The 23,718-nt window shown below is 41.5% G+C and overlaps 4 protein-coding genes across 8 annotated transcripts; 2 read left to right on the top strand and 2 right to left on the bottom strand.

The window, feature by feature from the left end:
- Positions 1–46: 46 nt before the first annotated feature.
- On the bottom strand, positions 47–3,608 carry cideb (cell death inducing DFFA like effector b). The gene is made up of 5 exons (XM_042401337.1): positions 2,749–3,608; positions 2,065–2,179; positions 1,223–1,381; positions 903–1,093; positions 47–741 (listed from the first exon to the last, which is right to left on the bottom strand). Exons 1-5 carry the CDS (start codon positions 2,772–2,774, stop codon positions 600–602), a joined length of 633 nt encoding a protein of 210 aa, XP_042257271.1. The 5' UTR covers positions 2,775–3,608; the 3' UTR covers positions 47–599.
- Positions 3,609–4,408: 800 nt separating this feature from the next.
- On the top strand, positions 4,409–9,533 carry tinf2 (TERF1 (TRF1)-interacting nuclear factor 2). 2 transcript variants are annotated; one of them, XM_042401263.1, is made up of 10 exons: positions 4,409–4,840; positions 5,197–5,399; positions 5,520–5,627; positions 6,285–6,380; positions 6,514–6,624; positions 6,923–7,046; positions 7,159–8,032; positions 8,506–8,564; positions 8,679–8,758; positions 9,043–9,533. In XM_042401263.1, the coding sequence occupies exons 1-10, from the start codon at positions 4,813–4,815 to the stop codon at positions 9,157–9,159; spliced, it is 1,800 nt and encodes a 599-aa protein (XP_042257197.1). In that variant the 5' UTR covers positions 4,409–4,812; the 3' UTR covers positions 9,160–9,533. The 2 variants fall into 2 exon arrangements, with proteins under 2 accessions (XP_042257197.1, XP_042257198.1); XM_042401264.1 differs by lacking the exon at positions 4,409–4,840 and adding an exon at positions 4,963–5,066.
- Positions 9,534–9,654: 121 nt separating this feature from the next.
- Positions 9,655–12,667, bottom strand: dhrs4 (dehydrogenase/reductase (SDR family) member 4). Its single transcript, XM_042401266.1, has 9 exons — positions 12,554–12,667; positions 12,151–12,266; positions 11,526–11,703; positions 11,187–11,288; positions 11,011–11,081; positions 10,852–10,903; positions 10,394–10,528; positions 10,193–10,248; positions 9,655–10,074 (listed from the first exon to the last, which is right to left on the bottom strand). The coding sequence occupies exons 1-9, from the start codon at positions 12,563–12,565 to the stop codon at positions 9,960–9,962; spliced, it is 837 nt and encodes a 278-aa protein (XP_042257200.1). The 5' UTR covers positions 12,566–12,667; the 3' UTR covers positions 9,655–9,959.
- A 267-nt stretch (positions 12,668–12,934) lies between these two features.
- efs (embryonal Fyn-associated substrate) lies at positions 12,935–23,458 on the top strand. Of its 4 annotated transcripts, none has more exons than XM_042401261.1 (8): positions 12,935–13,042; positions 14,101–14,303; positions 15,103–16,449; positions 16,916–17,035; positions 18,023–18,958; positions 19,153–19,224; positions 20,334–20,591; positions 20,812–23,458. In XM_042401261.1, the coding sequence occupies exons 2-8, from the start codon at positions 14,292–14,294 to the stop codon at positions 20,995–20,997; spliced, it is 2,931 nt and encodes a 976-aa protein (XP_042257195.1). In that variant the 5' UTR covers positions 12,935–13,042; positions 14,101–14,291; the 3' UTR covers positions 20,998–23,458. The 4 variants fall into 4 exon arrangements, with proteins under 4 accessions (XP_042257195.1, XP_042257194.1, XP_042257193.1 ...); XM_042401260.1 differs by having other exon boundaries at positions 12,935–13,053; XM_042401259.1 differs by lacking the exon at positions 12,935–13,042 and adding an exon at positions 13,324–13,601.
- The last annotated feature ends 260 nt before the right edge of the window (positions 23,459–23,718 follow it).

Raw genomic sequence — 23,718 nt, 5'->3', positions numbered from 1 at the left:
AAACAACAAATTATATATTTTCAATACTGTAAGCCTTCATTTTTCAAAAAAAGACAGTTTTGTTTAATGTCTAACAATAACTACATGATTTATGTGATCAGTTAGCACTTGTAATTTCAGAGCTGATAGAAGCAGACGTTCACTTGCCAACTTGTAATTCACACCAAATGAACAAAAATAAAGTAAGATTCTCTGATATTATATAGAATATATTGCACAGAAAATATAAAGTACATTTATAGCTATGAAACACGTTGTCATGTTACAAGGCTACATTACGAAGCTACCGCTGTTGTTGCTAAATACAGTTTCTAACACACAATCATTTAAGATTCATGTTTGTTTTTTGTCCTCCACATTCCTGAAATCATCAAAACATAAAAGGCAGAGTATGATGCACTGTCATACAATCACCACATAGAGGACCATCACTGTTAATACTACATTAACAAGTCAAAAAAGTGGTTTCTTTTCCCCCTCTTAACGAGGTAAACTGCAATTAGGCAACACACTGGCTACCAAATGAGATACTCAATAGTAGGAGTGAATTCAGATCCCTATTAAGTCAACAATGATATCAGATGTCTCTCTTGGCTCCGTCAGTTCCAGCTGGCTGTGTACTCGTCCCTCTGCGGCTGCCAAAGCTCAGCGCCTTCAATAATGCGGCGGATCATGGAGGCGGTAGTGATAAGCAGGTGTCCAGCGGCCTGAAGGAGAGTGGAGGCAACACGTAGGGCTTCTCTGAAAAAAGAAAGGTTTCAACAGTTACATTTTCTACTGATAATACGCTGCAAAAACCCCACCCAAGTCACCAGGGTTAAACTGCCGTCTCATCCAGGCACGTTTTTTTCTATGATGAAGACTTAGACCCTTAAAATTGACGTGTAGAGGATGTAGCTTACCTGAGGACTTTCTTCGGCCCCAGACACTGAAAGTCAGCGCTCACGGAGTACAGGCCTTGAAATGTGGCCTTCACACTCAGGGAGCCGAACAAGTCCTTCGGGCTCATTCTGTAGAGGTCAAAGGTGACGCGGGCTATGTCTTTCCCTGTCCGAGGCTTGTTGTGGTCTTGAGATCTGAGAACAACTGCACCCTGGAGGGGATCAGAGGCAACAGTCAAATATATTGAATGTCTCAAACTCACAGGAGCCATAAATCTGGATTAAAGGAGCCCTGTGAGGCTATATAACTAATAAAATGTTGCTTCTGTGGTTAATCGTACCGGTTGTGGTCTCCATGTCTGTCCGGGCTCCAGGGCCATGAGGATGGTGTTGTCAGGCAGGGTCATGAGGAACTCGTCGGAGTCCACTTCTGTACCGTCCTCCTCACACACCAGAGCCAGAGACACCGCAGACAGGGACAGCAGCAGTGCCTGGCACACCTACAACACAGACATTCAAGATGCTTTAAACAGTATAGACACATCCTCTAGTCTTGACTTAAACTCTAATACACAGATTTGACTTTTCAGATTTATTTCACTCGTCATCTCATTAAATTTTAAGACTATAACTCTTATTTCAGCATCACTGTCATGTTTCCAATGTTCTTAGAGTGCAGCAGTGAGGACTTTCACTAAAACAAAGGCTGCACTATATATATATACATAATTTGCAATTTAAGCAACTATATATTAGTCTGCAGTTGCAAACATGACTCATTTTAAAAGCTTCACATCAGATATCTTATCTCCATAGAAGTCTGGGTGCAGCCTTATGACTTTATGTGATCATGTATTTGACATCATCAGAGCCTTGAGATAATGAAACATCCTGCCAGAAGATTACACAATTTATTGACTTTATTTTTTAATTGTCACCTAGTTTTAAATCATTTAGCTTTTATGCTTCATTCTATTGCATTTTTAATGAGTTTGTATATATTAAATGTCTTATTTGAACCTTTATCTTTACCTTTTCTTTTACATTTTCTACTCTATCATCCTTTTTAGTGTTGTTTTTTCCTCTTTTTTACTATATAATCAATGGAAGCAGTCGTGTATAACCTGATCAGAATCTGCTCTTGTAATTCTTTCCATTATTTTTATTTTACAGTCACTCTCACCCTCTCTTTCAGCTCCTCCAGGGTCCCGGCTGTGATGCCCTTCCTGGTCTCTCTGTTGTTACTGCACACCCTGAAAGGTCGCTGTGGCGGCGACCACACTCGCTTGGTTACGGATCTGAGGGCAGACAAGATACAAAAGTAATTAAATTGTTTAATATGATGGGCTCAATTTAATTTAATTTAATTACCGCTCTGTGTGGATCCTCTGAGATTTTCACAGCAGACTTTTATTGCACAGGTTTTACTGATAACATTGACGATGGATATGTTCTGTTCAAGTAAGTTAATGACCATGGACTCTATATAAATAGTCAGTGGTCATGACAGTGTGAGTGATTTCTCTACATTAGATTAGAAACTGTCACCTAATTCCATCAACATACTAACTCACTTTTCTCTTTGCTTGCTTGTTTATTTTGAGGTGAAATAAGCAAATATTTCAAATCTGTTTTTTCGTACCTTGTTGACACTGTTTCCCCGCTACCCTACTTATTATAGCAGGCTTGAAAACACTTAAAATGTCAGAATGTTAGCTTTAAATTAGATTAAATCATTGAGTTAGTCAGTTACCTACATACCAAACTCTATACTAAGCTCCACCAGCCAAACTGTGTTGTTTGGGTTGTTGATCAAGCAAAGTATCACGAAGCAAATCAATACAATTGAGACTAATTCTCCACTTACTTGATAAATGACGATGTGGTTTCCATTCTGGTCGGTGTTTCGCTCTTTTCTTCTCACAGTTTTGTGTTTTGTTGCCGTGTTTCAGTGGGACTGATGTAATGTAATAATGTCAGCACTGCTTGTGTTTGACCCAGCAGGTGGACTTTGCTCCGAACATGATGATCATTCAGATACAGAACAACACAGGTCAATGTTCATCAGGCCTGTGGGTGTGTGTGTATGTGTGTGTGTGTGTGTTAGTGTGTGTGTGTAGAAACATCCTTTCTTCATGTGCCAAGCAAAATTATTACCTTTATTCCCTGACCGATACTGGATTTTTTTAGGCCAATTGTCATATATACATTTTAAAGACGGACAATGACAGAACTATATAGCAAATATATAGATATTGATTCCTTATATTTGTTGTTTTATTTTTTTTTTTAATGAATTGTTACCATAGTGTACTGAGAGGGACATTTTACTGTTGAAATATATAGTTATCATTGTTCTCTGGTGGACAAACTATGTTATAGGTGACACTTTTTAAATGAATTTAGACAAAGCTTTGGCAATTCTGCTCTGCTAATATTTATTAGCTGACATGTACACCAATACTATCTGCAATAATGTAATATCCAATAAATCAACCCAAGTGATTTATGAGTTTTATCACCTTGTCCTACTAATCTTATTTCAAAGGGATATTATTTTAGAGCTATAGATATTACATAATTAATATCTTACAATATAAATATTTTAGAATAATTTACGTTTTAGGACCATTGTGGGGATATTAAAGGATAAGTTTTTGAAGGTTTTTCAAATCTTAATACAACAATCAGGTGTCCTTATGAACTGAAAGAGGTTTTCCTTGTTATAATCATTCCTCCTGTTCATACCGGCTAATAAAAGATCTCCTTCAAACGTGTTTTCAATGTAAGTGATGGGGACCAAAATCCTCATTTTGTGCAAAAATGCATTTAAAAGTTTGTCTGAAGCTTATATGAGGCTTCAGCACTCTGAGTTAGTCATATCAAGTGGATATCTGCCACATTTACAGTCTTTTTAGCGTCAAATTCCCTCTTTGAGACTGTAACATTGAAAGATATCTACTTGATTTGACTAATTCGGATGGCTGAAGCTTCATATTAGCTTCAAACAAACTTTTAAATACATTTTTTTGCACAGGAGGACTTTGGATTTCGTCCTCCATCACTTACATTGAAAGTGCATTATGAAGGGATCTTTTAATAATCAGTGTGAACAGGAGGAATTATTATGACAAGAAAAATGATAATTTGGGCACCTGACTGTTGTTTTAATATAGACAAAAGACAGAAAAATGGTGAACCCGTCCTTTCACCTAACTTAATAGGTTATTAAAGTTATTCAACGTCCTTATTCAACGTTTTTCATCTTCTCTGGGCAAATAACAGTTTTTATTGGTACGGTTCTCTACTTTATATGCTCCTTATCATGCTCCGACCTTCCGCACACCATTCCGTCTTATTTCCTGTAACATTTTCTTTTCCTTTTAGCCATTTTTAACAATAACAACACATGTATGCAAAGCGGTTAAACTGTTGTTGACAGCTGAAGCAAACAGACGACTGAGATCTGCTACGTCACATCCTTGAAACTCGAGTGGGTGCGCTTGTTTTAAGACGTTGAAGTGCGCGCGTGGACGGGGTTCTTTAAACGAGCGTCTTTTATGCTTCTAAATCGCGAAGCACCGCCAATTCGGCACAGCCAGTGTGAACATTTGAGCGGTTGATATTAATCCAGTGAAGGCGGGAGGATGAGAAGCAGAAGTTTTGATAGAAGTGTTTGCTAGCTGTGGTTTTCTAGCGGGGGAAAACAACATCGGCGCTGATGTGTAACGACAGGTAGCGTCAACTCCAGGCGTCGTTAAAGTTAATAAACATTATCTCAGCGGTTTCTGCCAAAACAACTCCGCCTGGGTAAACTGTTAAACTCCGTGTCAGCTGTGTTGCTCACTCAGGCAGCAATCTGTAAAGGTTGCTAAGCTAACGTTAGTAGTTTAACGAATTAACCATCCTAACTGACAACAGTTGACTCAGAATGGCCTCCAGGAAGCCGAAGGAAAGTGGTGAGTGTTAACAGCAAATACGTGTGTGTGTACAAGCTGTCACCATGTCTTTGTCGTATGTTAGTCAACACACTTTAAGTGGTGATTTAACGTCAGGTTGTGACAGGTGTGACTGTCATGGCACATAATTACCCCAGCAGACAGAAAGAGGTGTCCAGCTGGATAGATCAGACAGCTGATGAAAAGCCTCTGCACTGACATCACTGATTGGGTTGTGGCCAGAGAGGTGCAACATGTCTGAAAACTACAACACATTGAGAGCAGAGCAGCAAAATATTTAATTCTACGTGATTTAGTTGAATTTGTAGCCACTGTTTCCTAATTAGTTTGTGTCTATTGTGTTGTCTCCTTCACAGACGCCAGCCTTCCCTTTGCTGCACTTCAGCTCTTGGCCCCGCCTGTGCGTCTGGTGTCTGCAGCCATCTGGAAAGTGATGAAGCAGAGGGATGTGATGCAGTATGGGGTCGTAGAGGAGTTTGTGACCTCAGCCTGTGAGACCGTCCCAGGGCTGCTCACCTTCAGACATCAGGGCAAGCTGGCACTGGGACTGAGAGCACGGGTGAGTTCCACAGGAGGAGAGAAATCAGATTTTAATGTGGGACTCACTCCCACGATGCCAGTCTCTTTTACTCTCTTCTGTTCCATTTTGACAGATATATTATTACCTTATGTGTTTCAGTTAATCTTGGAGCTGTGCTGTACACAACCCGATGCTAAGGTGATTGAGCAGCACCTGGAAAGGATCCGTGCACCTAATGCCCCTTCACACTCCTCAGCTCCTCCTGTGGTAAATAAGATTCAATGTTTAGAATCGCACAACAAATTAAATTGCCTTTTTTCACACTGTAAACACACCTACAACCATTTTTTAGACTCTTATCCCAAACAAAGACTCCACCAGATGATATTACTGATTATTTTGCACTATTTGGCTGAACGCTTTACACTCCATGGCACATTACATTGCAGCATTACAACCACTGAGTAAATGTTGGAGATGATTACAGTATCAGGACCTTGATACGGATATTTTTGGCATGACTATTGGTGTATTTATACTTCATTTAAACTAGTAGTGGGGGTTACCTGGCTTGTGATGTGAATTTAGTAGTAATGTGGATATTTTGGTTAACCAGTTAGACATTTATCACTCATTTCACTTCAAACATTAAGCTCAGAAAAGTTCAGAACCTCAGCTGTAATACAAAAGATAACATTTAAGTTGTGTTATGACTTTACAATAAACAAAATCCCAGACAAAACCATGTTATGGTCATGTCACAATGTGGATGTATGTCTCCCAGCTCCACCACTCAAACATTTTATAGACTTTTATATCTTCGTGTGCATTCCAAAGGATTGCATGATTGATTATAATGGTAAAGCAAGTGTTCTTGAAGTCTTTATGCTACAAATTGTATTTTTTCGCTATTCTGTCTCGTAGAGGAAGGACGTAAAAGTTATTAAAACAGTCGAACGGTTCCACGCATTGGTTCACACGCTGCTAACAGACCCTTCAGAGAAAGAACAGTTCTTCAAGGTGAGTCCTTCTCCTCCAATCACAATCACACAGCAGCAACAGCTAATCATATTGATCTCTATAATCTGATCATTTCAGAGTTAATGTATATAAGTCTGTAATGGATAACCGTTCCTATTTTCCCTTCTGACAGGAGGAGTTTCCAGTGGATTATGGTCCCACGTTTGACCAGGAATTGGAGAAGCTTCTGTGGGAGTTTCTAATTCGACTGGACCAGTTGCTCCCTGTTCCCAACTTAGCTCAGGTAATGAGCGTGTTTGAGAATAACTTTCCTTGTTTTGCCACAAATTACACCTCATCTTTACTGCTTATTCTTGCTTTAACAGTATCTGTACTTCTGTAAAAAGTCAACTCTGCCCAGTGTATGATTGTTGTTAGTTTAATATGTTAAACCTACAATTTGCAGTAGATGAGTATGAAAGCTGTTGCTGTTTTGTTGTTACTATAGCTTGTAATCTTGAAAGATATTTTGACTGAATTTTAAGCAGAAAACTTGATTTAAAAGAAGTTTTAACTGTTCATATATAATCATTTATTTCTAGACTGTGTCGTGGCTCAGCGATGCCCCCCCTGTCCTGGAGGAGTGTGCACGGGCAGCCACCCAACCCCAGCTCTTAGAGATCTTGCTTCAGCATCAAACCTGTCTAGGTCATCTAGAATCAGCAGGTACAACGAGATAACTCGTCAGCTTCTTGCAAGGGTCACCTTGACAGCAAAATCTTTGGTTTAGATTCCTAATAATTTCTTTGATCCACATGCTGTTGTTTGCTTTTCACAGCATCACTCCCTCCAAACATGGGAGACTCCATCCTGGCTTCACTTTCTCTGCCACCCTCTGGAAGAGTAGCTTCAAATCAAGCAACAGGACCCAGAAAGTCTGCTGCAGATCAGTCCGATAGCTCACAGACAAAAAGCAAAACACCATTTATCACACCTGTTCTTGGACTAATATCTAATGAAGATGTACCATGTATGATCTCCGCCAGTAAACGGGCACTGAGAGGTGATGAGCCGGCCAGCTCAAACGAAGCAACAAATGGGCACTTTTACTCAAAGGAGAACTTAAAATTCACTTCGGTTAAACAGAAACAAAAGTCTAAAGATGATGGAGGGAAAGACGGTGAAGATCAGGTGGAGGAGGAGAGGAACACCTTAAAAAGAAGCAACGGAGTGAAACGCAAGCAACCTGACCAAAGAGAAAGCGAGTCTGAGGAAGAGGAAGAAGTGTTACGCATGACTAAATCTAGGAAAAGGAGGCCGAGCAGGAACGGAGCGAGCAGGCCGAGGCAGGGTAGAAGAGCCCAGAGACCAAACGAGAGCGAAGAAGACGGAGCGGAAACCAGAAAAGACGAGGAGCGTAACCAAGCAGTCCTGGCAACCCGTATGAGGCAGCTGGGTGTCAGAACGCTGCAGCTACCTAAAGATCCGTCCCTCCGCTCCATCGTCGTTTCTTGTCTGAACAGCCAGCCCAAAGTTATTATCGAAAAACTGCCAGTGACTTCCGCCGGCGTTAAGGGGAGCAGTAGAGGAGGAAAATCCTCATATGTGCATCAGCAGCATCGGAGAAGGAAGTCGCCCGTCAAAGCCCCCGCACGTAAAAGCAACCAACCTCAAAAGCTTGACTCAGATTTTCCTGGCTTGGATGATAAAGAGTAAGAGGCATGATATGTATTAGCATTTTGTCAATTAGCTTTTCCTCATCTCTTCATCGGATTCTTGTATCTTACATCTTAATTTAAATGTGTGTTTTGGTTTTGAAACATATCAGAGATCACTGCAGTTCCACGGATTTTATCGCCATATATTTTAAGTTAAACCTGCTACGACACATTGATTCATCCAATACATACTGTTTTATACAATAAATGCAACTGATGTAGTTCAATTCTCCTTGTTTCATTTGTTTTTTCTGTCTCTATGTGACATAGTATAAGTGATGTATTCTATCATCATCATTTAGCTGCATTTCAGTGTTTCCTTGTTGTCTTTAGACTCATTATAAGGTTCCCTAGCAAAGCAGATGTGCTTAGTTAAAAGATTCACCTTTTTTTTTTACATTCACCATTTACCACCTATTGAGACTATGACTTTATGGTTTAATTATATTATCGTCTCTACTTGACAGAAATCATCCTGTATTACCGAGTCTAAGCAGCTCTTCCTCCCACCAGCGGAGTCACACAGGTGAATTGACAAATGGTAGTTAAATAGCAGGCAGGGGAATTTTTAATAACTCAACATTGAATAATCAGCTGCAGTTATTTCACTTTTAACGACTGTGTTTCCCTTGATGTATAGAGACGTCGGCCCCTCCGGGTGATAGCGAAGACTACGTCGCTGATTCTGAAGATGAGGCGACAAAGAACTTCAAAGGCAGGGTATGTATCCTTCAAACATGAGGTTACTTTGGGCAGTGAAAATCCTTAAAAACGTGTCCATTTTAAGGGTACATGCCTTAAAAGTTTTTGAAAATTGATACATTTTTTTTACTCTTGAAATTTAGCAAAAGTTCTGTAGAATAAATATTTCTCTCATTACAGTCTTGCTAATATTTAAATCAAGTCTGGGCATCAGACAATATATTTATTTATCAGTACAACATTTAAATATCGATAACTTTGTGCTCTCCTCAGTGTTTATTAACAGACTTTGTCTCCCTCAGCTGTTTATGAAGCGCTACTACAAAACCAAGCACGGCACATATATACCAACACTGAGGGAGTTCTGGAAACCCGGGATGACACGGCGGGAGTTATCTCCTCGCAGTAAACACAGATGATGACACGGTTTTTCACTGCCAGTTTCGGTTGTTGAGAAACCAACGCCAGAGGACTTTGACTGTCGCCAAGCTGGTTTTCTCTGCCAGCTACATCAACTGAAAGCCAAAAAATGTTTTTTATGAAGTATTTTCATTAGTTATCTTTGTCTTTGTTTATGTTTTTCATTGTAACAAAGGAATTTGAACATGAATTTTAATTTAAATAATTTCTTTGTTATCATGGAAAACCCTGAAATGGCATCGTCCCTTATTATAAGCATTATCATGCAAACAAAACTGTTACTTTAAATTGTGACTTTTAACTGTTTTCTTGTACATATAGTCCAGACAATATCTGGTTTATGATCAAACTTATAAATATTTTAAACCTGAAATGTATTATATGCTTTAGTTAATAAAGTTGTTTTTACTATGTAAACCTCTGTTTTGACACCCAGATAGTGGCAAAAGTACAAAACGCTTATCACACAGACAGATATCAGAGAGTAGTCCTTCCAGCTCCGATGTCATTTTTATATAAATGTTCATAGCGTGATTAGAAATCTTTACACAGGCATACACTCAATATTATAATCATTACCCAGGAGAACTTGAACAGTAACCCAGAATCTTCAAAAAGGGCTTTACATCTCAGTATCCTGGCTAAAATTGGATATATTATGGTTTCTTAACTGTCTAAACATCTTTCAACATCATGACTCCACTTCAGTGAAACTGTGGAAGTAGTCAAACTACGATCAAAGAGTTTATCTACACAAGAACACAATTAAGTGTAATTTAGTTTTGTTGCCACTTGAGGTTCAGAGTCGACCGCCCATCCCTCCGGTCACTGTGATGGTCTCTCCAGTGATGTATGAGGCCTCCTCAGTGCACAGGAAAGCAATCACTCCCCCAATCTCCTGTGGTTCTCCAATCCTGAAGGGGAAGACAAGTTTGAAACATTATTGTATTCATAAATTATAAATATTAACATTTAAACTTGGTATTTTGGTATATTAATGACAAATTGTTGAGATATGAATGTGAACTGTACCTTTTAATGCTGAGCTGCTTTTTGAGTTCGTCCATAACATCTTCATTTTGCCATAACTGAGACAGAACAAAGTGTATTATAAAGACTACAACGTTAATCAAGAGTATATTTATAGAGAAAACATGACTCAAGTGGAAATAAATGACAGAACACAACAAAAACCCTTCCTGCAAAATTCATAGCGCTTGTGTGTCACCTCACCGCAGAGCTGAAGCGGGTCTTGATAACTCCAGGGGCCACACAGTTGACTCTGATGTTACTGTGAGCCAGCTCGGGGGCCAGGGCCCGGGTCAAACCCAGCAGGGCCATCTTACTCACACTGTAAGGACCCAAGGCCTGCAGAAACCAACACAGTGTAGAAAAAAAGCAGAGAAGTTTAAGAAACACCTGCTTAATTACAAGAGGAAAACGTCCTTATAATGCAGATTTCTTCAATAAGTCACCGTCTAACGCAAGAAAATGAACTCAGAGATGTTTACTGACAAAAAAAGGGTGCAATGGTGTTAAACATAACTAGAAGGCACTAGCAATGCTTGACAATGTTGCTGTTATACCCACATACATCATTCCTATGAGTAAAATATTAAATTTAACTGATCTACCACATATTTTGTTAATACAAACACTTTTTAAATCAATCTGTTTATACTCTCACTGACCTGCATTGGTTGGTACCCAGCCACAGATGACACAAACACTATATTTCCTCCTCTAGAAGAAAAATCAAGAAACATCATATAATAAACTTTATTGTCATTTGGATCTTGCCAATCCCATAGTATTGTATCGTGTGTCGTATCAGTTATTTTGCCACTCACCCCCTCTTCTCTATATGAGGCACCACCAGCTTGGTCATGAGGAAAGCTGATTTTACATTTACGGACAGAATCTAGAAAGAAATGTACAAGTAAAAACATTAATTCAACGTTTTCAATAGTTTAAAAAAAACCTTCTGATTTATCAGACTTTGCAGAATTTGTTTTAATATGTACACCTTGTCCCAGACATCCTCTGTGGAGTCCATGATGTTTCCAAAGAAAGGGTTGACTGCTGCGTTAGACACCAGAATATCGATGCCCCCACACTGATCCAGAGTCTATACCGAACAGAATGAGACTATTTAAGTAAAAAGAATCACTAACAACCTTATAGTTATTGTTTTTTTGAGCCATAGGGCATGAAACTGGTTGATTCAGTTGCCTGAGGACCATCTAACTTGTTTGATGAAATAAAAAACAACTAATAAAACAGTTAATTTTGGTTTCAACTATCTTTTGTATCTTTTCTTATATTTGGAGACTCCTTAAATGCCTCTGATGCTGATGGGACTCACCATTTGAACCAGTTTTTCCCTGTCCTCTCCCTTGCCAACGTTACAGGTGGTCCCAGTCACTTGGATGTTCTGGCTCTGCAGCAGTGCCACCGCCTTGTCCACATTGGCCTGCCGCCGGCTGCTCACCACCACGTGGGCTCCTCTCTTACCCAGAGCCTGAGCTGCAGCCAGACCGATTCTGAACAGGAGAAAGTATGGGATTAAAGGACAAGTTCACAATTTATAAAGTCCTGCCAGGTGCCCATATGAACATAGAAACAGGTTTTCCTCAGTCTAATCATTCTACTTGGGCCAGTATGAACAGTAGGAATGATTACAGTAAGAAAAAAAAAACTATTTCAGTGTTCATTTAGGCACCTGACTGTTGTTTTAAGACAGACTTCAAAAACTGTGAACCTGTCCTTTAAACTGATATCAATCATTATATTCATCATGGCTGTACTGGGGCTGTTTTAAATGACAAGTGTTTGAGATTCAGGTATGAAAAAAAGTATAAAATCATAAGTGGTGTAGACTATGTATCGGTCAATGTTCATCCAAACATTGCATGCCTTTTATAGTTCATTGTGTATAAATGTCTCATTTGTCAGAGCAAAATTGCAGCAGTCAGTAATATGGTTCTTACCCATCTGTAGAGGCTGTGACTATGGCTACCTTTCCGGCAAGACTGCTTTGAGACATACTTCTACATCCAGCTACAGGATTGGTCCCAAGGCACCTGACAACACTCCTCAACATCACCTGTGGACAGAGAGAGATCACAGGTTTAATGAAAACAATGGGGAACTAGGGTGAAGGTCATCTGACAGCTGCTGTGCACGGGTTACATGCAAAGTGATTAAAGTGAAGTTAGGAACAATCGATACTTTGAATACAGTTATTGATCCATTGTGAAATAGCAGCTATGATGATGTATTTCTATTTAAAAAGATAGACTCAGTTCTACTTAATGCTTTAGCGCAGTGAGCTACATTGTATAATTAACAATAAATATATTAGAAACATATAATATGAGAGCATTATCTCACCCTGCAGGTCATGCAAAACTGAACATATAGTTGTACAATTGGAGAAACTGAAAAAAGACACTCTCAAAGTTATTTCCAAGACCTTTGACTACCGACGACTCATGTGTCAACTACAGTCTGTTTTTTTCCGGGTAAAAGTCCCGCTGTCAAAATAAAACCCCACAGCAGACAACAGTTGCTGTTTACGTAAATTGCACAACCAAGTCCGTCAAAAATAACCACGCCTGTTGTTTTAGGAATTAGAAATATTGCAATACGGCTCGATAGGGATGGTAATGCGGAGAACGTTTTGATTTTTCTTTCTATTTACAGCTTTGTTTTTTTGATTAACAGATATTTTCGGACGTCCCTAAACGCAACCCGTAACAACGAACCAATCAGACAAGGAGGCAGAAAAAAATCAGGGTCAGTAGGTAAGAAATGTTATGATGTGAGTCAAGCAGCTAAGGAGGACAAATCAGTGAGGAAGCATGCTGGAGTTTTGCTTTTGTAAGGATCAGGTGAGGTTTTTGGGCTTTTTGGCAATGATAATTAACTGCACTGCTGGAGAAAATCTGAGAAAATTGACATAATTGTAGATGCAGGAAGGAGATTTTTCTGTGTTGCTGGAGTCTTGGGGTGAAAACTTGCTAACCCAGAGCCAGGAACCTGAAAAATAATAGAGAATTTATAGCAGTTTAGTCAGTGGAAATTGTAGTTTATATCCAGCAGGTGGTGGTATGCACGTTAAAGCTGTTTGCGATCACCCAGTAAACAGAAAGAAGAAGAAGAAGAAGAGCCAATCAGAACAGGCGGTGTATTCTGCGCTGCGGCTAGCCACGTGATCTCACACGTACTGGATCGGTCTAAAGCCTTCAGTTGACGCTCATGTTACGCTGTTAGATCAGCGAGCTACGTCAACGTCTAAGGAGGCGGAGATAACGTTGTTGTCATCGCCGAAGATGATTGAACGCCGATGGCCACCGATTTTCACGCCTGAAAAGAAGTGATTTACGTATCACAGACTGTACGCCGATGCGAAGTTTATCGGCAAAAAGAAAGAGGCAAGGTAGTGATTTTATAATTACGACTTCGGGTGCTAACTTTGGCTGGTAAACAAGTCGGCTTTAGCGGTTTTACGTAGCGCTGTCTTTGTTGTTTTGAAGTGCACGTAATGGGATGAAGATAACCAACGTTAACATTGCTACCGTTAGTAGCTAGGCCGCGACAACGTAGCTTACGTTATCCTAGCTGGCTACAGGTCACATTAATTGTAATATAACCCGGATAGTGGTTGCATGCTCAACTAGAGGTTGTATCTATGATTGCGACTACACGCTGCATATTTATTTACGACGCTAAGCTAACGTTAGCTTTCACTGAATCGGGCTGTATTTAACATTACTGGGCGTGGAAAGGAAAGATAGACAGACAGGTGTTGCCGCTGACTGCCTACCTTTGATTTCACATGTGTCTCGTAGCGTGTGAGTTTAGGTTACCCAGCGTTGCTAAAATCGCCTCAGTGTGTTATAAACGAGAAATAAAAAGCTTTTCTACATGTATCGCAGGATCCGTATGAAGGCGGAGGCGTCCAGATTTTAAAGATGTGTCCTGCTCAGACCCAGCTGTGCCTCGGCACCGAGTCTCTCCCCGGACCAACACATCCGTGAGAGCCGCAGCTGATCTAGATGGATGACCCCGACTGACCAGGACACTTGAGTTATAGTTTCTCTGAGACATAACTGTGATCTTAGCAACAATGTCTGTCTCCGTGAGTACAGTATTTGTCTCTTTTGTTTGTACGTATGTGCTCATATTCTTGTGTTGTTATCATGATGATGGACTAATTTGATCAGAACAAACCTGAAACTAAAAAAATATAACTTACAGAGCATGTTTTATATATGATCTCACCATATCAATATATTTTATTTGGGTCTTCACTGACTCCATTACTGTTCTAAGGGGGTCCCACATGGCTCAATGAAGCCTAGCTGTCCCCAGGGGGTTGGTTTAGAAAATGAAAGGGGGCCTGACTCTCTGGCTCTGGATGGGCAATTAAACCCTAAACACCAAGGGACAGATGTGCCTCTCATCCCCTCCCCCCCCTCCCTCTCATCCTGCTCATTACCATTAAGCCCTTGTGTCCATTTGATCATTGATCCTCGCTGACTGTGCCCCTTTTTCTCTCTGCCTTATGATTGCTGACACAGCTGTGAATTCTGAGTTAATATTTATATTAGATTTTGCATTTTTCATTTTCTTTTTTTTTTTTACTTACCCATCCATCCTCTTCCTGACCCTCTTGTCTCTCACACGTTCATTTTACGAGATCTTCCCTATTCACTCCTATTCACTCTATTCAACAGTCCAAACAATCAAGCTTTTTATACGCTTGGTTTTGCATCGCCGTGTCAATGTACTTGTTTGTTTGTGCAGATGTGAGACGCTCGCTTGTGGGGATTTAGGCTGTCGATTAAAACCTACTTTCACATGGCCATTTGGCATGTGTGTGAATTATTGAATGGTTGTGTCCGTGTTAGTGATTTCGACTCTTGTCTCCTCCTCAGACGGTATTGGCAAAGGCGCTGTTTGACAACACGGCCGAGAGCCCAGAGGAGCTGGCTTTCCGAAAGGGTGACATCCTGATGGTTCTTGAGCAGGAGCAGAATGGGGGGCCCGGCTGGTGGCTCTGCTCCCTACACGGCAGACAGGGCATTGCCCCCGCCAACCGACTTCGTCTCCTTCAGACTGCCCCACCCCCAGGCACAGACCCCAGTCGTGGGCCCAGTGAGGACTCTGTCTACCTGTCGCCAGGTTCCCCACTGGCCCGGACTGCTGTCAGCAGTAGTGCGGAGGACATAGATGGAGTGTATCGTTCCCCACCAGGTGTCGGTGAGGGACGAGGAGTTGGAGCTGCCTCAAGGCCCGGGGAGCTCCGCAGAGTTGAGGGTGGGCGTCCACGCTCTCACTCCAGCTCTGGCACCCGGCCCAGACCTGATTGGGATATTGGGGTTGTGGGGCGTCCACGCTCACCCTCTCTAAGAGGACGGGGCACAGAAATGACAGGAACACTTTATCAGACTCCAGTAAGTCCTGTACCTTCAGCAATTCAGCATGCCAGGCAGCCAGGAGCACTCATGGCTTCAGAGTCTGTGTACCTCTCCCCCAGCGGAGTACCCAGGGCGGCTGATGAGTCAGAGGAAAATACATATCTTGTCCCTAGAGAAACACTCACAACAGGACCCTCAGACGACTGTTACTTGGTGCCAAAAGGTACACCACTTGCAGGTGACGAAGTTTACCAAACCCCAACAGGAGGAGTTGTGGCTGCTGCTGTCTGCTCTAACGGTCCCTCGGTAGTTGGTGGAACCCCCGGTGCCTCCCACCCCAAAGTGGGCCAAGACTCGCCTGGGATGTATCAAATACCCACCCCTGTGGGGGCAAGCCTTCAAAGGACTTCAGCCACAGTTTTAGCCCATCAGCATCCATCTCAATTATCCCCTGCCCAAGCATCTCCCAGACCTCTGCTCAAAGGAGTGTCACCCAACCCTGCTGTTTCCAGAGGTAAACCCGGTCTAGCCTGTCACCGGGGGTCCCCTTTGCTGGTTAGAGCAGGGCAGGTCAGGGTTCCCGGATCACCAAATTTTGCCCGCAAACCTCCTCCACCAGCACCTCCAGTAAGGGGAGTCACAAGGAAAGATGCACAACAATCAGCACCCTCGTCAGCTGATTCTAATTCTGTCCCCAAAGCCACTGTTCAACCCACTTCTGCAAGCCTGAAGCAAGAGGAGGACAAACAGAGGGGACCTGCACAGAGCAAGGAGGAAAGGATGAATAATGGCCTGGAGAAAAGCAACAATATGCAGAACAAGAAGGGAGAAAATCAAGATTACTCAGATCCTGTGGATGACCAGGTACGTGATGGTTGCACTCAACACTGTTGATTCTGTCCAATAACAGTTGTTCTGCTGAGTTTTGTGTCCATGTTAATGTTGATTTTTGCTGATTTATATGTAAGCCTAAATGCTCCGAAAATTTTGTCTACCCAATGGAGTCTTATCCAAGAATAAGAGAATACTTATGTATCAGCAGGTTTGGAAAATATACACATGTTTGTATTTAGGTGATCAAGGTTTATATAAAATTGCAAATAACTAAAATATTTCCCATAATGTCGACACACATCTTGGACATCTCTTTATTTTCAAATGGTGGTGAGCTGTAGGGATCCTTTGTGGTTCCTGGTTTGCACGTTGACAATAGTCAGCACTCGGTTAGCTTTGAAAGTTTGCATGAGCTATTGTGGGGATTACAATGTTATATGTTAAATATCCTAATCTGCAATCATAACTTGGTTTTGTGTTTCTGTTGTCTTGGCAGGTGTATGATACTCCTCCCAGTGGCAGGTGGCAACGTCCAGTACCAACTGCCCTTGGTGGTGATGATAGCATCTATGACACCCCACGAAGTGTCCCACCACAGGCTGACTCAGAGACAGAGGTACGGATAACTCTTCTCTTTGCATTCCTTGCTGAATTACAGATAGACTTATTGATGTCTTCTAGAAGTGAATACCCTCTCAGCTTTATCTAGTCCTCTTTAAACTCCCCTTTAATCTCTAATCTCAGCTTTAAACTTTAAATTACTTTAAAACTTTTTAAACTTTAAAATGACAGTGTCTATATGTTTTCGTACAGTAGGCAGCACTTCATCATGTTTTTGTTTCGTTGTGAATCATTTCAGTTGGGATTGAAATGTCTGTCTGAAAAAAATATTTGGCTTGGAGTCAACGTGCAGCCATTACGCTATTGAATGCTGTGTTGAGTGTATAATTACACTCTTTTTTTATTTTCAGTCAATAAAACGCTAATGTAAAGTTGTAATATACTGTGACAAACTGGTGTGTTGTAATCATGTCTGTGCAAGTGAGGGATTCACCAGGAAAAGATGACTATCAAATACCCTGTCACCATTTTTTCCCACATTCCACTATTAGTCTGTCTCCCTGCCCCCCTCCAAGGCGAGGCCACACCTGTCTCTGTCTGCTGAGGGAGCCTGTCTATCCAGTCCAAATGCTACTGCTATTTTCTCCCAGTCACACCCATCTGTCAGGGCCATGCCAAGGCCGTAACACCACCACCACCACCACCATTACCCTGCCCCCAGTGGTCTCCCTTTAATGCTACTTGACTATGTCTGCCAGCTGTTGGATTATTTTTTCCTTTAGCCTGCAATTACTCATATGCGCGGTGTGGATTCATTGCTTTTACACATGGATGTGAATAGGGTCAAATGCATCTAGCACATGTAGTCAAAACTCTTCTAAACTCACTGCAGTATCTGCAGTATTGTGGATGAAGTTGCAACATTGTTCCACCACTGACACAGAAACTCCATACTGTGAATTAAATAATCCCATTGAAATAATCCTCACTCCACACAAAAGTATTTCAGATCATTAAGCAACACTCTTTATTTTTCCTGCAGGTCTATGATGTCCCTACCATCGCTCTGAATGTGTCCACATCAGATGTCCAGCACAGCGGCTTGGTGCCTGACGAAGTCGATGACGATGTCTACAGTGTCCCTACACTTCCAGGTGTGCCTCTGGGCCCGGGCGAGTCCACCACCAGCCTCTCCGGTGAAGACGCCTTTTGTGTCCCAGGTACCGAGAAACGGGTCAGCGGTGGAGATCATCATCGGGACTCTTCTGAGACAGACTGCGGCATATATGACATGCCTGCTCTGACCGCCGAAGTCCTCCCTCACTCATCCTCGTCCTCCTCCACCTCTACTCGCCGTCTCTCCATTTCGAGTAACGGTTCTGGCGACGTGCAGTGGAGGGCCTCGCTCTCCAACCTTGTCCACGCAGTGTTGAGCACGGCCTCCTGCTCGGCGTCCACTCTGTCGTCACGGGACCTGGCCACCTCGCTGGCGGAAATCCTGTCCACCTGGAAAGCCAGTCACTCTGGGGATCCTCCACCGCCTCTTCAGCAGGCCTGGGCTCGCCTGTCAGACCTTCTACCGGCTTTATCTGCTATCGGCAATGCTCCTCCATCTGAAGGACTCTTAACACTGGTCCAGCGATCCCTTGAGGAAAGTGCCCTCCTCTTGCAGGCTCAGGGTCGACCCCGTCTGCCTTCCCAAGAATCCCTGTCCCGCCGGCCGTTGCCTGCGCTCCCTGACGGGAAGTCATCTGGAGGTGGAATGGGCTCCCGTAAAGGCAGCTGGATCCAGGAGAGGCCCTTGCCCCCAACACCTCAGCCAGCCTTCCCCCTGCCTCCCACTCCATCCACTGTGACCCTCACGGTGGGACCCAGTGATGGAGAAGAAGACCCCAGCAATGAGTACGCAGGGATCGGCCTGACTCCCATCCCAGCCCCAGTACCTACTGGAGACAGTGTTGGATACGTCAAGCTGCAGGTCAGTTTTCATAATAAAATGAATTTATTGTTGTCTTTTCTGTTTTAACATACCAATGCTCTTTGTGCTTAAACACATCTGTAGCTTTACTGGTAACTATTCATACATGTCATTTACACACATGTAGCTTTATGTTGATGGTTTGACTGCGAAACGTGTCTGTTAACATGCCTGTTTTCGCCTTACCACACCAGGGGAAACCTGAGCCGCCTCCTGATGCCCTGACTCAGAACGGACAAACACACACTATCACTGCAGAGCCAAGGGTCAGTCTTCGTCATCTGTATTTAAACATTTAACATTCATGAGCCTTTTTTGCCTCTACAGTTCACAGTCTGTCATTCTTTGCAAGTTTTTGTAGTACAGAAACGCACACAGCAAGTCTACACAGATAAGCCATTGATTCACTCTGTGTTCACAGTGCGCCCTGTTTACTAATGAGCAGTGTGACTCATTATTGGAGCTTGCAGCAGCTCCTTTGGCCCCTGATATAGTTTAAATCCTTCTTTCGTCCATACTCGCAATGTTTACCCAACACCTCCAGACTTCATGTCACTCATCTCTGTGTGGAGATTGAGAGAATTGCGTTTATTATGTTAAAGCTTTCATTTGCTATCTGAGGATCCAACATCAAGACCTACATTTGGAGACATTTGAAAATACACATAATCAAGATAATCATATATTGTCTTATGTCATTTGGTAAGTCTGTCGTGTCTCCGGTTACTTGAAGACTGAGGTCATGTTTTTTTTTTTAATCACTTGATCTGCATTTTTTTTCTGCTCCTTGCTCAATTCCTTTGTTCTGCCATAGTTGACCAACAAGAGGTCACTTGTAAATCTTGACAATCTTGCTTCACATAGACGGGAGACTGCAGGACAAACGGTGACAGAAAAGCATAGTCATCTTTCAACAGTTGTTTGTTTCTGACTCTTAGTTTCTCATCTTTTTTGTTTCTTTTCGTCTTGTTTTGTAGCAAAAACCTACTTGTTTAAAACATGATTTTTGCCAAAGTTACTTTTGGCAAAAATCATTTCTTGCATCAATCAGAGGAGTTCATAAATCTTCTGGTGTGTTAACATTTAGATAAGAAGCCCTAATATTCATGATAAATGGTCGTAAAAGAGCAATTCATGCCTTTTTATTGACTGACTCAAGCCTCTGTGGTTGCAGCGTAGATATCTGAGAGTGTTTCTCATTCATGGTCAATTATTAGATTTTTCCAGCTCTGTAAGAGAGTCCATGTTGAAACCTCTTAACACAAGCCCACTTATCTTTCCCATCTCTAAAAGATAATAATACATTTTATGCTAGTGGCATATTTGACTCTGTAGCGTGACTTTTCCCTGACTAATTTCATCTTTCCATGTACAGTTGACCCCATCCCCTCCTCTGCCGGTGTCCCTCTCCCTGGAGGACTCGGAGCTGCTGTCCTTCTACTCCTCTCAGAGCCTCGCTCACCTCTCCTGCCTGGCAGACGCCATCGACGTGCTCTTCAGCAGTGTGCAGGGGAACCAACCGCCACGTATCTTCGTCGCCAGAGGAAAGAGTCTCATCGTGACGGCCCACAAACTGGTGTTCATCGGGGACACGCTCTCCCGCCTTCTCAGCTCTGCTGACCTCCGAGCCAAGGTCTGTAGAGAAAACCTTTCTTTTTCCTTGGCAGATGTAACTTGTATGTAGAGAGAAAATATTGTATTGAATGAAAGGATGACCACAGATTGTGTCTGATTTCAGTGTAGCTATCCAGAAGCAGACATTAGACTTTGCTAAAACAACAATTACAGACAGGTCATACATTTGAGGAAAGTTTAAACTAATGTAATAATTGTATTCTTGTTTCTTCCTTCAGATCACAACCTCAGGGGGACGACTCTGCCAAGCCTTGAAATCAGTTGTCGTGGCAACAAAGGGTGCTGCTCAAAACTACCCGTCAGTATCTGCCACCCAGGAGATGGTAGACCGCGTCGCTGAGCTCTCCCAGCAAGCAGCTGGTTTCTCCAGTCTGCTGCAGCGTCTGGCAGGAATATCTTCATGATATTTCATATCATTTGCGTAAAAAAACCTTGTTGACACTACATATTTTCTCTCTTTGAAATGCCTTATTTGTTGTTACACTCTTTCATTACCTTTTCCTTTGTATGGGATTGAAGCAAGCGAAGGTGAATCCTGGAACAAGTGTTTTAGCCTCGCTGCAGCTGTGACAAAGCTGGGTTTTGACTGTGTCGGTTCTGTCCTTCAAGTGTGTGTTGGTTTGCCTTTTTGTTTATATACTGACCTCTGTGCTTTGATGCCAGGCACACTTACCTTTTTTTGAGTGTTAACTTATTGAATATTTGGAGCCTCTTTGTGGCTTTGATTGTCCGTGCGGACTGCTTATCTTGGGAGCTTTGCTTTATTGTGTTTGCCATATTTTCTTTTCCCTCACATGATAGCCATTTTTCCTTCCCTGCTCTATTTATTTAGCCATCCCCCCTATTCCAAAAATAGCACAGAAGGAAGCCTTACATCCTGGTTCTGGCCTACTTTTTACTGTGATACCTGAAAGGCCTTTTGTGATTTTCATTCTGAGGCTGTTGAAGCAGCTGCTTGAGTGTTTTTGGGCTTAATATGGGAGAAATGGAATAGGGAGTGGAGTAGGAAGTTTGCCCAACTTCCATCCTTAATCTGTGCAAGTATGTGTTGTGTTTGTGTAGTACACATTTCTGCTAGAGAGTAAAGATTACCTGCAGTACAGTTTTGAATCCACTCAATGAGGATTACAGGAAACATCTCCAGTACATTCTTCAGTTTACAGAGTCTTAAACTTTTCATGAAGAAAAAAAAGCTTTGTCCGGTGTGACAGGCAGAGATAATATCTGAGGATAAATGCAGGGACAGACGGTGAATAACGATAGTTGCCTAATCCTATTCTTTCCCACAGTCGCACGTTAGCCCGGCTAAGGATAAGAAACCTGTCGACCAAGTTCACCTGTCTCCACATGTTATGTTGTGATCTGCATGCTCACGCTTCTTTGACTATATTTGCTTTTCATGTTCATTTCCCATAAGTTGCGCATCCCTGTCGACAGCAGTTACTCACATCTGGTTTGACAGTTTCAAAGCTGCGAGGTGGGCTGGTAGAAACTAAGGCTGGGTGTTAAATATGTAAGACGGTATTATTGATACGGGCCTTCAGTGGAGTTGGCTCATGGTGGCGTGATCATGATGTCATTGTTTATTCAATTTTGTCAACTGAAAATATAATTACAAGAAAACAAATAGTTATTGAAATGTTTGTTTTACACGTTTGAAGATGATTTTTTGTCCTGTGTGAAACATAGTTCACTGTCCTCAACATCAATTTGGTTATTTTACATGATTTGCATACATTTGCCTTATCAAGTTATATACTGATATTGATCTTAACCATATCACCCAGCCTTAGTGTAAACTGGAATGAAGCACAGCTCACCTTTTTTGAAGAAAATCTAGCATTTTAAGTGCAACAGAACACTACAACGTGGTACAACATGCTACAACATGTCATGTCATGCTTCATTTCGGGCTAACATATGTTGGCATATTTCTGTTTGCAGCTGTGAAGTGAAACGACATGTCTTTTTTTTTTTTGTTTTGTTTTATCTAACACCTGTTTTCCATCTCAAACCGTTATATTTATATCTGCCTACTGTCATTTTGGAGATGAAATATGTTATTCTTTGCTAAAACACAGTGGAAACCTGCTCAGCGTGAATCTTGAGAGGAACGTATAGTACACTAAAAACATGCTGTTTTTTTTACATTTTACACTACAAATCTAGTGGTGCTTGACAAAGTTGGATACTGATATTTTTGTTAGAATCTATCTTCTGTGTCATCAATCATATTACTTAAACTAATACTCAACTTTTATCAATTTTTTTAAAGATGCAAATCAGTATCATCTGGGTATAGCATAATCATTTTCACATTTTTTAAATCATGCTTTGAGGAATACCTCCCTGCTGTCCCATTTTCTCTGCTGCAGTGTCACCTTGTGGGGGTTTGAAGTATTAATGAATACACGCCTGCCGAAACAGGCTCTATATTGTTGTACATGTGAAGAGACACGATCGCAAATAACCTTTAGCTATATATTTATTATTGTCAATATTTTTTAATGTTTTCTCTGCTTTCCAGTTTTCATAGCTTTAATTTGCTTAAATGTTACATAAACACATCCTTCACCGGGGGAGATTTTTACTAGGTGATTTATAAGGAACAAAAATGTGTTTGTTTGTTTTTTTTGGGAAGAAATGTATTAAGTTACAGGTTATATATATATGGCTGTGTTTTATTTTGTACTACAGTTTTCTACACTATGAACTCATTTGAGTCAGTTATCCATATTTGCTGGGAAGTGAATCTTTTTGACTTTTCTCCTACAGACCTACATCTCTCTCTTTACTTTTAAACACTACATTTGATGTCTGTCTTGTATTCCTGTTGAGAATGCACAAATACATCTTTTACAATTATGCAAATGTGTCTGAATTATTGATTGCAGTATGTGTTTTATCTTGCCGGGCTATATATATATATATATATACTCCACAGACTAGTAAAAGTAAGAATTAATACACGATAGCTGGGAAAAAATCCTTTTAAATTTTTGAATAAAGTTTGACAAACGAGTGCGAGTAGCGTCTAAATTGTCACATTACTGTTAAGAACTGTCAGAACTGTCATTGTACTTCGGACTAGCCCGACCGTTTCCGGAAACTCCCGAGTTGTGACG

The sequence above is a fragment of the Thunnus maccoyii genome, chromosome 22, assembly GCF_910596095.1.
Source record: "Thunnus maccoyii chromosome 22, fThuMac1.1, whole genome shotgun sequence".
In the NCBI taxonomy this organism is placed as follows: domain Eukaryota; kingdom Metazoa; phylum Chordata; class Actinopteri; order Scombriformes; family Scombridae; genus Thunnus; species Thunnus maccoyii.
Note: the sequence above shows the minus strand (reverse complement) of the source record. Positions and strands in the feature narration are given on the sequence as shown.

Excerpts from the sequence above, each read along its gene's own strand:
- cideb (XM_042401337.1), bottom strand. The coding sequence starts at position 2,774 with ATGGAAACCACATCGTCATTTATCAA. Across the intron at positions 1,382-2,064 it reads TGGAGGAGCTGAAAGAGAGG|GTGTGCCAGGCACTGCTGCT; the intron begins GTGAGAGTGACT and ends TCTGTGTTGTAG. Across the intron at positions 1,094-1,222 it reads AGACATGGAGACCACAACCG|GGTGCAGTTGTTCTCAGATC; the intron begins GTACGATTAACC and ends GATCCCCTCCAG.
- tinf2 (XM_042401263.1), top strand. The coding sequence starts at position 4,813 with ATGGCCTCCAGGAAGCCGAAGGAAAGTG. Across the intron at positions 7,047-7,158 it reads AGGTCATCTAGAATCAGCAG|CATCACTCCCTCCAAACATG; the intron begins GTACAACGAGAT and ends TGCTTTTCACAG. Across the intron at positions 8,759-9,042 it reads CAAAGAACTTCAAAGGCAGG|CTGTTTATGAAGCGCTACTA; the intron begins GTATGTATCCTT and ends TGTCTCCCTCAG.
- dhrs4 (XM_042401266.1), bottom strand. Across the intron at positions 11,704-12,150 it reads GTCACAGCCTCTACAGATGG|AATCGGTCTGGCTGCAGCTC; the intron begins GTAAGAACCATA and ends TCTCCTGTTCAG. Across the intron at positions 11,082-11,186 it reads CAGAGGATGTCTGGGACAAG|ATTCTGTCCGTAAATGTAAA; the intron begins GTGTACATATTA and ends ATTTCTTTCTAG.
- efs (XM_042401261.1), top strand. Across the intron at positions 17,036-18,022 it reads AGGCTGACTCAGAGACAGAG|GTCTATGATGTCCCTACCAT; the intron begins GTACGGATAACT and ends TTTTTCCTGCAG. Across the intron at positions 18,959-19,152 it reads TTGGATACGTCAAGCTGCAG|GGGAAACCTGAGCCGCCTCC; the intron begins GTCAGTTTTCAT and ends TTACCACACCAG.